General features: G+C 48.4%; 1 protein-coding gene across 5 annotated transcripts in view; it reads right to left on the reverse strand.

The window, feature by feature from the left end:
* The window catches only part of RIPOR2 (RHO family interacting cell polarization regulator 2), a 213,105-nt gene that overhangs the window by 35,051 nt on the left and 162,774 nt on the right, over positions 1-15,280 (reverse strand). For all 5 annotated transcript variants that reach the window (XM_044260084.1, XM_044260093.1, XM_044260089.1 and 2 more), the window contains exons 7-9: positions 11,862-12,011; positions 7,813-7,876; positions 17-60 (exon numbers count right to left, since the gene is read on the reverse strand). In XM_044260084.1, the coding sequence (XP_044116019.1) occupies positions 17-60; positions 7,813-7,876; positions 11,862-12,011 (258 nt within the window). The remainder of the gene's footprint in view (positions 1-16; positions 61-7,812; positions 7,877-11,861; positions 12,012-15,280) is intronic.

Raw genomic sequence — 15,280 nt, forward strand, 5'->3', positions numbered from 1 at the left:
CCGACAGGACACTTACCTCATACTGATCTCCAGGACAGAGGCGGGCAAAACCAGCCAGACCTGTAAAGCAAGCAGTGGGATATGGGGTGCAGAACAGATCTCCCCTCTCCGCAAACCCACACCAGCACAGTTAAAAACCCTGAGTGTCAGGACTTTGCAAAAGTTCATGCAATAGCTTTGGGGGAGCACCAGAGGGCGCTGCGATGCTGGGAATTCCATCTACCCCAGCCCGGGAGAACATTCCTGATTGGATCCATCAAAGACGCTGCTTTCTGGGGCAAAAAAGGCTGTGGGGCCGGGGCTAGAACTCTGTGTGTATCCTTGGTCAGCTGAGGGTCCACCCGCGTTTCAGGATCAGAGAATGAGGGCCAGAAAGATACGTGCCTTTATTTACCCAAAATGCTCTCATGAACATAAACAGCTCTCTTATTTTTCTTTCTGTCCCAAGATTTGTGATTTCTGATAAGTGTCTCTCATTTGGGCAAAGAGACCCTGTACCCTTGCCTCTCTCCAATTCACTCATTCCCGTATTTTCCTTTTCCTATTTATCCGGCATAATGATGCCACCATCTAGCGTATTATGAAACCACTTGAAATGGGTTACCGTCTACACAAAGCCAGTGATTCAGAAAACAAAAGCCAACCAACCAAAGGACAACAACCCAGACTCCCCGAGTGGAGATGGGGCTTCCCTCCGATGGCGCCACCGCACCATTGGCTCGTCACTGCCAGTCTGAGATCCAGCCCCTTATTGGCTGTGCCAGCAAGAACACAGCACGTCACAGCAGTGTCATGGGTCGACCCAAGGACCCCGGGTTTCATCAGTCGTTTTTTTTCTTTCTGTAGATATTTATGGAGACTCAGTGTATGGGAGGGTCTGTGTCCTGGCGTAACAATCTGCAAATTACAGAGACTTCACAGATACCCAGAAAACAGAACAAAATGCAGTTTGGGGGATGAAACAGACAAGGACAAGAGACAGTAGAGGAGTTAAAGCTGAAGCGGATTTCTGTTTTCTCTACCAGCAAGTACCCTCTCGATGTTAACTCTACTTTCTTCACCTCTAAAAGGAGGGGAGCAGTGTCCACCTCATAGGACTGTTTGTAAAGACAATGAACGACAATGACTGTGAAGACAATACACAGTAACGATTATATACTGGGCAGTGGGATAATACTACTCATCGAACGTGTGCTAGATACGGCTCACTTAAAAGAGGTTATCAGTATGAAAAGACAGCAAATTGATACACATCAGAGAGGGGAACAGCAATGAAGAGACAGTAAAAGGAGTTTTCCCCCCTATATTCTGAATTTTTGTAACAATGTATTACTTATACAATTAAACAAGAAATTCTATCTCATTTAACATAGGGTAGTTAAATGGAGGAAGGTGGCATGTGAACAAAAGAATATCACCACTGGCGAATGAAGAAGGCACAGGGGAGAGGATACGTGTGGGCAGAGTGAGTGGCCTGTATTTACTCAGCAACATTTCCAGAGTGCCTACTGTGTGTCAAGCACGAATAAGGTTGTCAGGAGGAAGGTATGCACATCGGACGTACACGGCAAATGTAAGGGACTATCCTTGTTAACAGAAGCTCATCAGTAATCCTGGCTTTGTTTCTGTGCCAATCACAAAGCAAAGTCCTTTACCCGAATAGGGACACGAAGACAACACTGTCATCAAGGAATGAGACAAATTGAATAAAAATGGGCAAACTCTCTAGTACTTTCTCGCTTTCCAATTAAAAAAATATATATATATACAATAAAGAATTCCAGTTAAGAATTCAGTACAAATGTTTATATACACCAGAATATTACTCAGCCATAAAAAAGGATGCGATCTTGCCACTTGTGAGAACATAGATGGAGCGAGAGACTATAATGCTATGGGAAATAAGCCAGGCTGAGAAAGATAAATACTGCATGATTTCATTTATATGTGGAATCTAAAAACAAAAACGAGTAAACAAAAAGCAGAAGCAGACCCATAGATAACAGAGAACAAGCTGATGGTTGTCAGAGGGAAGGGAGTGGAGGGTTGGGCCAGATGGCTGAAGGGGAGTGGGAGGTACAGACTTCCAGTTACGGAGTAAATAAGTCATGGGAATGAAGAGTCCATCATTGGGAATACAGTCGACGGCATTGTCATAGTGTGGTATAGGCACAGATGGGAGCTACTCACACCAGCCCAGCACAGCATATAAACCTGTCAAATCACTATGCTGTATGCCTAAAACTAATGTGACATTGTGTGTCGACTACTCTTCAAGTAAAAAATTTTCAGTACAGGTGTTTAGATATCTTTAATAAGATAATGTTTATGAAGTAATATTAAGTTAAAAAAAAAAGCAAAAAGGCAAATTATAAAACCTATGTAGAAGATGACCTCCGCTACATAAAAATGTATCCATAGGAAAAAATTCTAGAAAAACATATCAAACTGATAAAAATAATTATCTCCGATAAGATGGGATTATGAAGCAAGTTACAGTTTTGACATTATATGGTGATTTTTATGGGGCTTTTTAAAGTATCATGCATTTATTTTATAAGATAAAAGACAAACAAGATCATGTATGTTCGCTGACAAACAGCATATATGCAGAGGAAAGCTTATTTGGGTATTCACGACAATTTTTACAAAGTTTAGCACTGGTGGGGTGACTATATTATGACTTTAAAATTTTTGGTCTACTTGCCTGTATTTTAAAAAATGAGAAGGTACCATTTAAAAATTTTAAAATAGACTCGAGAAGAACAGTCCCTCACTTTTGATAGAGGTGGCCAGAGAGGAAATAGCTGGTACAAGACCAGCCCTGGGACTCTTATGTTCCTCCACATGCACGATGTCCATCCGACCCACGGATCCCTTGGTGGTTCAGTCTCCTCAAGAGGCCATTTATGACCTTTCAGTTCTTGGTTGTTTTTATAGTAGGTTAAACATGCTTTTACCCATGGAAAGATAATGAGGATGGTATGACACCAGGCATTTTGCCTTCTGTGAGTAGCCCTATGGAGCTGTGAGACAGGGAATGGAGGGTTCTGCTTTCCACCCATCTCAAGGACACTCGGGGTTAAGGATCATAGACGAGGTCCAGGGAGGCTTAAGAAAGCACCTGCTGTTACCACCACCTGTCAGTAGATGGCAGCAACTCACCAGCTCGTTCTGCCTCCCTACCACTTTGGAGCCAGTCCCGCGAACGGGTCTGACAACTAGAACACAAGAAGCCACTTGAACAGATTTCCTAAAATAAGAGCGGAACTTTAAAAAGTCAATGTTCACTAATTATTTTCTGGAGGATTTAATTTTTTTAATACATCAGAAAAAAAAAGCACAATTGATGGGTTTCTACAAATAGGAACTGGTGAGACAAGCCAATTCTAAGATCCAAAGTGCCCTTTAAAACCTCTGCAGAGGGGCGCCTGGGCGGCTAAGTTGGTTGAGCATCCAACTCTGGTTTCTGCTCAGGTCATGGTCTCAGGGTCCTGAGATCCAGCCCCGAGTAGGGCTCAGGGCTCAGCGGGGACCTGCTTGAGGATTCTCTCTGTCCCTCCCCCCACTAGAACTGGGGTGTTCTCTCTTTCTCTCTCAAATAAATGAAGAAGTCTTCATAAAATAAAATAATATAAAACCTCTGCAAATCAGTTCAGGTTTTATCCTTTGCCAGTTTACCTTGCAATTACAACAGAAGACTGGTTAAAAAAAACAAACAAACAAAAAACAAAAACAAAAAACAAAAAAAGAAACCGACCAGGTATTCGTGTGGGTCAAGGTATGTATGGGGGAAAAATGCTTTCAAGGGTTTTTTTCCCCCCCTTTCAAAATTACCAGAAATTTCATATCTGAGTTTATCCAAATGGGAGAAAGGTACTTGGTAGTGATGGGTTTCGAGCTTACAAGCCCAGGTTATTGAAGCAAAACCTGTTGAAATTGTTTGTAGCAGTATCTCCCACGGTGCTGATTACTGGCTTAAGGTTGCAAACCAGCACCAGCCAGGCCGAAGCAGGTCTGGGGCTCTGCTTCCTCAGGTTCTAGCGGCTTGTGTAAGCCAATCACCACGCTGCTTGCAGAATTGAAACCCACGGTGGGGCAATTACAGTTGCAGTTTGATGTCTTTCAAACCTGGCCAGTGGCCTGCTGGGATTTTCACCGCTGGGGGAAGATTCACGTTTTCTCAGCAGTTTTGTGATTCCTGTTGCACTGTCTGGAGAGCTTTCATTATGGTCACTCTGTAGACCATCGTGGGGGTGAGCATCTGGCGGGGGTGGGGGGGCTTTTGTTTCTATGATCCGTCTTTCTGCACCTTTTTGCCTGTTTTACTGTAAACACCCATTACTGAGAAAACGGCTCTTCTCTGGCCTTGTTTGGAAGGCCCAGATGCTACACCTTTCCTTCCTTTGCTCAGAGACTTTTCTGCTGGAAGAATGCTCCCCATTTTTGCCAGTTCTATGAAGACCTTCCTTTCTAAAGATAGAGCAGATCACGCATGCTGACAGCATATACACATAGAAAAGGATGGCTGGGTATTCGCGATAATATTAACAATTTCACAGCGGGTGGAGTGTGATCAAGGTAAGGAAGTCACAATTGCTGCTCTAAGGAAAGGAGTCAAGCAGCTGAACAGACAGGGGTTCTGTTCCAGGCCTTCCTGATTTACTGACCAGGTATCAATAGTGCAGATTTACGAGCTCATGGGTAGTTCTTCCCTCTGTCAAGGTATGCCCTGCCCTGAAAGCTGGAGAGGCAGACACAGGCTTGGAGATACCCACTGCCTGGAACGTCACTGGAATGAAGCAAGAGCTGGGAGAGGTAGTTTTCCTTGAGAGACCACTTTTCATCTAGGTCCCGGCTAAGCAGAGTCTCCCTTGTTAGCCTGACATTCAAGGAACGTTAAGATCCAATGCCCATGGATGGCCATAGCTCTTCTTCTAGAATGGGCTCCCACCTGGCCTGTCCACCGGCCGTTTGTCAACATGTTTTCCCCTCTTTGGTGAACACTATCCCATTGCTGTTCACCTACCCAGAACAGTTCCTCTCGCTGTAATTCAAATGTTACAGTGGGGAGCCTTCCTCCTTCCTTCTTGCTTCCCTCCCTCAAGATAGGTGAGTGGCACCCTTCTCCTCATCCCTGCCCTGCTGGAGGCTGCGGAGACAAGCCAGCCACCCCATTGGTCCAAGGGGTCATTCGTTCTACTGAATTAGAATGCATTGGTTCCTACATCCATTTTTCTCCAGTGGACTGTGTGGAACTCAAAGCCAAGGGCCACTCATGGGGATGCAACCTTGTGCTGGGCGGAGAGCAGGAGCTCTGTAACCCATCTGTTGTTTTTATCATCAACCTACCCACACCCCAGGAGGCCACACATTCACACAAAACCAAAAGGGTTGTTTTCTTTGTGTTGGGTGTGGCAGAAAGGGAAGTGTGGAAGGGTGTGGTGGGAGGAAGTTGGGTTACCAGGTCTGACAATATTATGAAATCTCCTCAGGGGACATTAGTCTGTGCGTTGGGGGGTGGTTATGTTCTACCAGAAGGAATCACAGATAAGAAAGTAGCTGATTGCGAAGATGTAGATTTCTTGGCAGCCTGAGGAGGCTTCTCTTTACTGAGAGAGAGGAAGATTTCCACGGAGGCATTCCCTCTGACAGGCTTCCTGGTTGTCATTTCTGAGTTTTCATGTTAGATTAGGGAAGTGCAAAGGGACAGTAATGTGTAATGAGAAAGGAGGGTATCTTTCAGGCCTAGAGTCCCCTTGGGGGAAACCGAGGGCCTAGACGGAAGCGAGGGAAGCAGACCAGGCAGGAGAGAGGGGACAGGGAAAGGCAGAGATGGAAGAGCTCAGCAAATGGGAGGTTCTGTCACCAGGACAACCCTTTAGGACTCAGGGCTGTGATAGAGCTGGTGCCCAGGTCCCTCAGGGATGGCGGGCCCCCAGCACCATTGTCTCCCTGACCACCATGCTGCCTGTGGGCTGGATGGGAGATGACCTTCCTACAGAAGAGACCATGCTTTGAGCAACAGTTTCTAGTATTGGCTCTTTGAACCTCCTTCCTTATAGGAGATTGAGCCTGGGAACGTTCTAGAAGCCAGAAGCCCTGGAATTCAGTCTCAAGTTTGACTCCAACTTGCTATGTGACTTCTGGGACAAGTCATTTAACACCCATTTCCCGTCAATAAAATGGGGAAATGATCACCCCGCCAAAAACGAGTGCACTGGATAACAGAAATCAGGGAAATCTGGTCCTCCCTGTGTTCACCACCAGAAGATGCATGTGACCTGAGTCTCTCTCAGCTGTGAGACCGATCGGGCTGCATGGATGGTGCCGAGTGTCGGTGGACACAAGAGGAATGTGCTTTCTGCTAAACGCTGATTCAAGGCAGTTATTTTCCAGAATCACCCCGCTAATGAAATCATCCTGACTTGCTGGGTCTGCAACAGAGCCTGAGTGGCTTTGGAACCTGCCGCTCAGCTGAGGACCCAACATGAAGGCAGGAAAGGAGAAAGTGATAAACAGAGAACTTCCCTGGGACAGTGAGTGCTGAGATGCCACAGGGAATGACAAACCAATTCACACTCAGCTCGGCTCTAGGGAAGAATGCAGCCCCTGGGGAAGCTGAAGGTCAAGGTCATTGTTAGTCCAGAAGTAATTCCTTCAGAGTGGCTCTCACATTCTCATGGGGGTGCCCAGCGCTTGACAGAAACAGCGCCCTGCTGACTCATTTGAAAAATAGAAAACGAAGCTCTCCCGTTGAGCACTTAAAAAAAAAGTGCCCCTTATCTATTCCCTTACTTGCAAAAAGTCATGGAGAGGGTGATTAAGTCTCCATTAGCAACAACACAGGGATCAAGGTGCTGCAGGAACTGAGGACCAGAGCGCCTGCGCCCCAGCCCTCTTTACCACAGTTAATGGGCCCGAACTCAAGACAAAGGGGGCTGTGGCTGATCGGAGAGCCCTGCCCGCAGCACTGGGCCACGCTCCGTTTCCCAGCCCTGTGGGCCTTCTTTGTTCCGAACACACCACGGTAAAGAGATCAACAACCAATCTACACTTCTAGGTCAGAGCTTTCCAGAGCAAACACCGGAAACGCACTGGGCAAAGGAAGAAAATGCAGTCCTCTGTGGGTTTTACACTAAAAATAAATACCCTTCAGTAATGGGTGGGTAGTTTGCAGAAAACATGAGCAGGAAGGAACAACTGAAACACCACAAGAAGCCAAAAGACAAAGGGAGAACGTGGGATATTCTGTACAACAGCAGTTTCAACGGGAGGAGGAAAACGGGAAGGGTCTGCTTAGATGAAAGGAAGCCCTAGAGACACCCCATGACCAAGCATGACACACGGACCTTATTTGGATCCCAGCGTGAACAAACTAATGGTACAAAGCATTTCTGAGGCAGCTGGGGAAACTGGGTAATGGAGTGGATTAATAACAGAGCTGTATTAATTTTATTAATATGTGATAATATTATTGTGGTTATTTATGTAAGAAGAAGTCCCTGTTCTTTAAGGGATTTTAAATACACCCAGGCAGACTCACATATCTGGGTTATATATCATCAAATGGAAAAACAGATGAAGCCAATGTGGCAAAATCCTACTAATTATTCAGTCTAGGTGATATGGGGTTCATTGTTAACATCCTCTTCACTTCTGTGTATGCTTGAGGCTCTGCCATAATAAAGGTTTAAGAGTGTAGGCAAGTCTCGGACTAGAAGGTTCTAGAACATCAACACATTCACAAATGCGGAGGGCTGAGCGTGGGTGGCTCCCTGTGGAGTGGGGGTGTGGGGGGAGACAGGGTACCTTTCATCTTGATGGAGAACTCCCCCAGCAGATTCTCCAGCTCTGCTTCGATGGTGCACATATTCTGTGAAGAGAACAGAAAACTGGCATCAGCGCAAGACTTTGGTCACCAACAGCTCAAAGCCTGTGACATTCGAGCAGCCAAGACAACTAAGGCTAGAGGTCTTGAACACCAGGGGGCACTGATCTGTTTGCAGGGAGCTACCCAGCCCCAGACCAAATGTCCCCTCCCACCCCGAGTCTACGCCAGCCTTCTGGTGTACTGGAAATTCAGAGCACAAAGGAACAAATTCACTTATTTCCATGCACAGTGATGAGGACTGGGATGTTAGATAAGAAAAAGAGCAGTCTGGGGCACCTGGGTGGCTCAGTCGGTAAAGCATCTGCCTTCAGCTCAGATCATGATCCCGGGTCCTGGGACTGAGCCCCAGTGAGGCTCTCTGCTCAGTGGGGAGCCTGCTTCCTCCTCTCCCTCTGCCTTTCCCCCACTGCTTGTGATCTCGCTCTCTCAAAAAACTAAATAAAAAATCCGCCCCCCCCCCAAAAAAAAGGAAGAAGGAAAGTAGTCTTCTGCTAAATGGAGAAGATCAAGGTTCTTAAGTCTCTGACCCTGGGGTCTCCTACAGCAGAAGACTTGCAGTGTTGCATTCAGAGGTTACATCAATTCATCAAATTATATGATAAATAGATGAATCCAGAACGTGATACTCTGTAAGAAGTGGCCTGGATTCTACAAAATGGTAATGCGGGGGAAAAGTTCTAGACAAAAGGGGCTAAGGAGACATAAAAACCAAATGCCACCTGTTACCTTCCATTAGATCCTGACAATTAGCGGGACAACACACTAGAACAGCTCTCAGGGACATGACCAGACCAAAGGGCGGGCGTCTGAGAACGCACAGGCTATCCAATAACTCCCTCAGCTGGCTAATTGTCCTAGCTGTGGGGATGGCCTGTGTTTGTTCCGGGGAAACACAGGTGACCACTGTGAGTTCTGGGTTCTGGGCTCAAATACTTATGGGGTCAAGTGTCCATTACTTACTGTCAAATGATTCAGCAAAAAATAAGGATAAAGAAAAAATGGAGTATAGGTGAGAGAAGGGAAGGAAATATGGCAAGATGTTACCAGGGGTAAAGGTCGGTGGTGTTTATACTAGTCTCGACTTTCCTGTGGATGCAAAGTCACCACAGGGCTGTACCCTACAGAGTGAGGGAGGCTGGGTTCCTGCGGCAAGGCTAGGGTGCCCCTAAAATGACTCCTGGGCCTGACCACAGTCCCCTGCTCGTTCTGCTGTTGAGGGACCCTGAAGGCAGAAAGGGGGACACTATCTAAGAGTGCCCGCCCTACTTCCTCCTGATCCTAGGACCTACACAGAGCAATCACAGCTTGAGATCAAAAAAGGAAAAGGGCGGTCAGCAGCTCTCCCCAGTGGGGCCCTTGGGCAGCTCAGCAGGCTTCAGCTTTGTAAGCCGCCTTGACCTTGGCTGTCCCCACCCCCGAGAGTGGGGGTGGGGTGGCACCTGCTGTCTTCTCCCTCAGCAGCCGGCCTCCACGGTGGGGCCCTGCCCCCAGGGGTGGCCACGCCCACTAACCCTCCCCAGGAGCCCTGACAGGGAGTGGTCCTGATTGCATTCTGTGAGCTGAGGACCTCACGGGTTGCTGAGTGAGGTGACAGCGTCCTGTTCCTGTTTGTGCCTCCATCCTTTCAGAAGATCACTCTCCCACACTGGTGTGCGGATGGGATGCAAACTTTGGGGCGCCTGGGTGGCTCAGTGGGTTAAGCCTCTGTCCTCTGCTCCGGTCATGATCTCAGAGTCCCCGCATCGGGCTCTCTGCTCAGCGGGGAGCCTGCTTCCCCCTCTCTCTCTGCCTACTTGTGATCTGTCAAATAAATAAATAAAATCTTTAAAAAAAAAAAAAAAGAAAGAAAGAGAGAGAGAATGGCACTTTGCCCTTGTGAGCTTTTGGTGCCTCGGATCGCTTAGCATACGCTGGGGAAACTTCCTGAAGTCTGAGCTCTGTGCTGCCTGAAACAAAGTCTCAGTATCGTGAACCCCTTCTCTTAGAACCCTGCACGGCTCGGGGAAGGAACCCAAGACACTCCCCAAATGCCTGTGACGTCAGCGTGCCAGGCAGGGTTGCCACAAGTGACTTCCAGAAAACCTGGGGCGGGTGCGGGTGGGGGGCTGGTACAGCCAGTGAGGACTTCTGCGGTCTGGAGGCTCTTCTGTGGCACCCAGGCAGCTGGGGATGAGTCCTGGCTCAGCCCCCCGAGGCTCTCACCCAAAACATTCTCTGTGTTCAAATCCCAGACCCGCTGGGTCACGAAGATAAAAAAAAACCAGCCCATGTCGGGCAGGACGCTACGGAACGCTGACTCCTCTCTCCTCGAAGGCACAGTTCCTCTGGCTGAAACGGTCCTCTCCATCTCCAAACGTGGGAGCGAAGTCAGACGCCACGTGCTGGCACCTGAGCAAGGATTGGTATTTTGGAAACGGGCCCATGAATGTTCTAGAATGGGCAGCTTCTCCGGGCTGTGGGTCAGGTACTGCTCCTGGAGTCCAAGGGCCCGTTTTAAGTGCTCTTTGATTCCTGAGCCATGCACAAATGAGGTCTCACGAACCGGGGTGCTTCTAACCCAGAGTCTTGACCCCGGGGCCTATAAACTTGGATGCGGGAAGAGAAAGTCCCTGTGATTTCACAACCTCTACGTGAAATGCATGGCGTGGAAGTGTAGGAAGGTAGGAAGGGAGCCCCAGTGAGGCGGGCCTGACGGATAGAAATCACCTGTGTGCCCCCGTCAGCCGTGAACTGTCGTTCATACTTTGTTCTGCTTTAAAATTTCATAACTTCCAATAACTCGTGGCAATGTTAGAGCTGGTGATTTAATTTGGATGTGCTAATAATAACGTGGCATAAACAAAACAGTACTGTATCAAAATTATTTTGCTTTCAAGGTATTTTGATAACTGGACTGCTAATACTCAAGTAACTATTTCAGTATCATTGGTTTCCTTTGAGTTCCTGGATTCCACGTGTTTTATTTTATGTGTCTAACAAGCATTCATCTGAAAGGGGAACATAGGTGAAGAAGCCGTGTTTCCGGACTGCAGAAAGAGACAAACAGTTCAGACCAGAGGCGCTCCCGGAGTGACCGTACAAGGCAACCCACAGGGTCCCTCCTGAGGCTGGGAGAGGGGCTCAGCCCTGGGAACCGCCTGGCAGACCCTCATGAGCCCCCAGGAGGCTGATGAGTTCATTCATGAAATTCGATCTCTGAGCAGACCAGGGGATAGTGAGCCCTGCTGCTTGAATAATTCAGTCTTTCATCAAGGACACTTGGTATCAGGTGACCCCAGGAGGAGGGAAGGGCTCCCTGTGTCCGATTCAGGGGCCTCAGAGGCAGAAGCCAAGGGAGGCCCACTTCACTTCTGCTCATGGCTCTTTGTCTTGTCTCCTTCAAGAAGGAAAGGGACTTCCTTATGATAAAATCATCACAGGCAGGGGCGTTGGTGATACCTAGCTTTCCGCGTAGCTATCTTAACCGCTGGGGCCGTTCCACTTCCAGGAATAAAGCCAGATTAGCCTGGACGCTAGAAAATTCTGGCGTGTACTTAGAATCTCAAAAACCAGGGCCTTGTGGCTTACTCCTACAGCCCCTGAAATTTTAGATGGGCATCCGTAGCCTGCCTGTGCAAAAACTACAGGGCAGCAGAGAGCCTGGAGGACTTTAAGACACGATCAGTGAATGGCTTAGTAGCTTCTGACCTCGCGTGGGTTTTCAGGGTCGTGAGCAAGCACATTCCAAGGCACAAGGAGATGAGTGTCCAACAGCGACGCTCAGGGACCAGGAAAGGCCAGTGAAGGCTGTGGCATCCAGGGACGACTCTGAGCCAAAATACCAATGGAACGACCGGACAGTCATCTTAAATGATCCCACGGACTGCCCCAAAACAGTGCGGGAGAGGCAAAGAGTAGGACATCTCCCTAGAGCAGAATGACCTTGCTGGGCAGTCCCTGGCCACCCGCCCCGCTGGCTGGCTCCTACCTCCGTGTACTCCCTGTGGCTGCGGCCGATCTCCGACAGGCTCTCCCGGGCAGCTCTGCTGGTTGGCGAGGCCGCGAATGCTTGCTTCATTTTGCTGGCTCCATCCTGGAGGCGTCTCTGGATACAGTATGCTTCGTAGAGTTCGTCCACCTGTCGGGAGTCACAGGAGGGAATACAACGGACAGCACTGTTCAACCCCGCTCGGAAGGAGGGACCCCGGCCATCGTTCAGTCCGGAAGATGTTTAGTCTCTGACCCCCGCAAGGAGGCTCTGGTAGAAGCATCATCCTCTTACTTATTTATTTATAAAGAGTATATTCATTTATTTGGGGCACCTGGGTGACTCCATCGGTTAAGCGTCTACCTTTGGCTCATGTCACAATCTCAGGGTCCTGGGATCGAGTCCTGAATCAGGCCCCCTGCTCGGTGGGGAGTCTGCTTCTCCCTCTCCCACTCCCCCGCTTGTGTTCCCTCTCACTGTCAAATAAATAAATAAATAAATATATTTTTAAAAAACGATTTTAAAAGATTTTTATTTATTTGAGAGAGAGCAAGAGCATAAGCAGGGGGAGGGCCAGAGGCAGAGGGAGAAGCAGACTCCCTTCCAAGCAGGGAGCCCCACATGGGGCTCCATCCTGGGACCCCGAGATCACGACCAGAGCGGAAAGGCAGCTGCTTAACCGACTGAGCCACCCAGGCCCTCCCTAACCCCTGAAGCATCATCCTTTGAGCCGGAGACAAATCATCTTTGTTTTAGCCACTGGGATCCATTTTCTCTTTCAAAGCAAATTAAAAAGATTTTAATCTGAGCTTTCTTTTCAAATTCACACACAAAAAATGAACTTAACCTTGGTAGGCTATGTAAGCCAAGTACTGGGTGATGGAGACCACAGTCTTCTACATAAGGAACAAGCATCGGAAGGATTTCCACAAGGCTCCTACCATTTTATTTTAAGAGTATTGTCACAAGGTGATATTCACACATCTACATTTAGCATTTTTTTAAAAAAGAACTTGAGTCAAGACTTTACAAAATCATCTTCAGTAGGGCATCTGCCTTTGGCTCAAGTCATGATCCTGGGGTCCTGGGATTAAGCCCCTCATCAGGCTCCCTGCTCAGCGGAGAGTCTGCTTCTCCCTGTCCTTCTTCCCCTCTCCTAGCTCTTGCTCTCTCTCAAATAAATAAAATCCCCCCCAAAATCTTTTTAAAGATTTTATTTATTTGACAGAGAGCGATCACAAGTAGGCAGAGAGGCAGGCAGAGAGAGAGGAGGAAGCAGGGTCCCCGCTGAGCAGAGAGCCCGATGCGGGGCTTGATCCCAGGACCCTGAGATCATGACCTGAGCTGAAGGCAGAGGCTTAACCCACTGAGCCACCCAGGCGCCCCCCCAAAATCATTTTCAATAAAGAGCCTCAACAATAGAAAAAACAAATCTGTTAAATTATTCTTAAAATGAGGTTGAAGAGGGGCACCTGGCTGGCTCAGCGGGTTCAGTGTCTGCCTTTGGCTCAGGTCATGATCCTGGGGTCCTGGGATCGAGTCCGAGTTGGGCTCCCTGCTCGGCGGGGATCCTGCGTCTCCCTCCCTCCCTCTCTTTCTGCCTTTCCCCGCCACTCATGCTTGCTCTCAAATAAATAAAATCTTTTTAAAAAAATGAGGGTGAAGCACAACGGTAAAACTTGATCAAACACTGAACATTTCAGAACTAGGCATTTCTCTGCTATACGTCTACGCTTACACTTCCAAACAATAATATACTGCTTGTAAGGGACTGTGGATCGGACTCATTCTATAAGCGTGATAAGCACTTATTGTCTCAGAGACAGCAGTTCCCCAACAACCCAAGGCAGCTTTGACACCCAGAGGACATTTGGCAAAAAGCTGGAGCTGTTTTCTCCAGCATCGCAGCTGGGAGGTGTTACTGCCATCTGGTAGGGACAGAGGGCCGGGATGTCGCGAAACGTCCCTCAGGACAGGGGACAGTCTCCTACAACAAAGACCAGCTCCAAGTATCGATAGTGCTTGAGTGGAAGACGCCTGGTTATTGCTGATCGTATACACGTGCACGATCTTGCGCTCTCCGCCACCGTCAGCCCGCGCGCCAGCTAACCGCAGGAATTTGCAGGCAGATGAAGAGGACACGAACACCAGCCTTTGGCACAGGCAAAGGAAATTAGGGACTTCTGCGAGGCAGGAACCTGCCTCGGACAACTTGAAATTTTCATTTCAGGACAAACTTGATTCCCTCAGACGGCCGTAGACCAGAGGAAGGTGGAGATGAATATGATGGTTTCAGAGGTTAGAATCCCTCTTTTGTTCTGAAGGCAGGTTTCGGGAGCTCACGACAAAGTGTCAGGAGGACCCTTACAGTAGGCGGCATTTTCCGCCGTTGCGTCTCTGTCTGCAGGTCAATCATGCTCGGCTCAGAAGAGACACATTAACAGACTAAAATGATTGTCTGGTTACAGGACTCTCTGTTGCTCTTTCCCTCAACAAGTCACTCCACTTTGCTGAGAGCAATGACCAAACTCTGGAAAGCAGCCGTGTATCTGTGGGGTCAATGGGTCTGTCTCTGATTAAGAGGCAGAGGTAAGGTCTTGGGTAGTGAATCTGCTGATGAAATCTTGGGGCTGATGGCTGGCTGGGCGGCGGGGGGGGCTGTCATGCACGGATGCCAAGCTAAGACTCGTCTGGTGAGCTTGTTACAATGCTGATGCCCAGGCCCCCTCTCTGGGATTCTGGATTCGGTAATTTAGGGCTGGGCTGGAATCTGGAATTTTACATAAACGTTGCAAATCGTTCTCATGGGGTTGGCCTCCACAAAACCCCTAGAAACACAAGAGCGGATCCTTCTTCCAGGGCCGGCCAGACTGTTTCACCCACGGGGTACCCTGGGAAGCTGCCCCTTCTACCCTTTCCCCACTACTGGGTTTGCTCAAGTCTGAGACTGTAATTCTCTCTGCAGGAAACTGCTCATGGGGACGCCGGCTTAGCCCTAAAGATGCAGTCTGTTACTTGCATTGGCAGGAGAGTTAATTCTTTGTTTTTACTTCAATGCCAACCTATTCTAGGCAAAAGGAACCAGCCCGCAGGATAAAAGGTAACTGTGTACGCACTTGAGTGGGAACTGCCAGTCTGCAGGCAAGTGTTGGTCTCACCCTATGTCAGCAGAGACTCACCAAGTCAACTGCTGGGCTTGCTCAGTTCAGTATCACTTGGAAGGTGTGCTGTGCACAGCAGACGACCCCCACCTTTCGTGACCCCCAGGGTGGTCCTGGCTAACGACAATGGCTAAAAGATGGAGAAATACTCTCCCACCCGAGTGCGATTTTGTTTCCTTGCTGCGTTTCAAACCAAACAGAGTGATTTGCCAGCACCTGCCTGCCACACAGATACCTTCGGAGGGATGTCATTGTGTT

This window comes from Neovison vison, chromosome 1 (genome assembly GCF_020171115.1).
Source record: "Neovison vison isolate M4711 chromosome 1, ASM_NN_V1, whole genome shotgun sequence".
Classification (NCBI taxonomy): Eukaryota; Metazoa; Chordata; class Mammalia; order Carnivora; family Mustelidae; genus Neogale; species Neogale vison.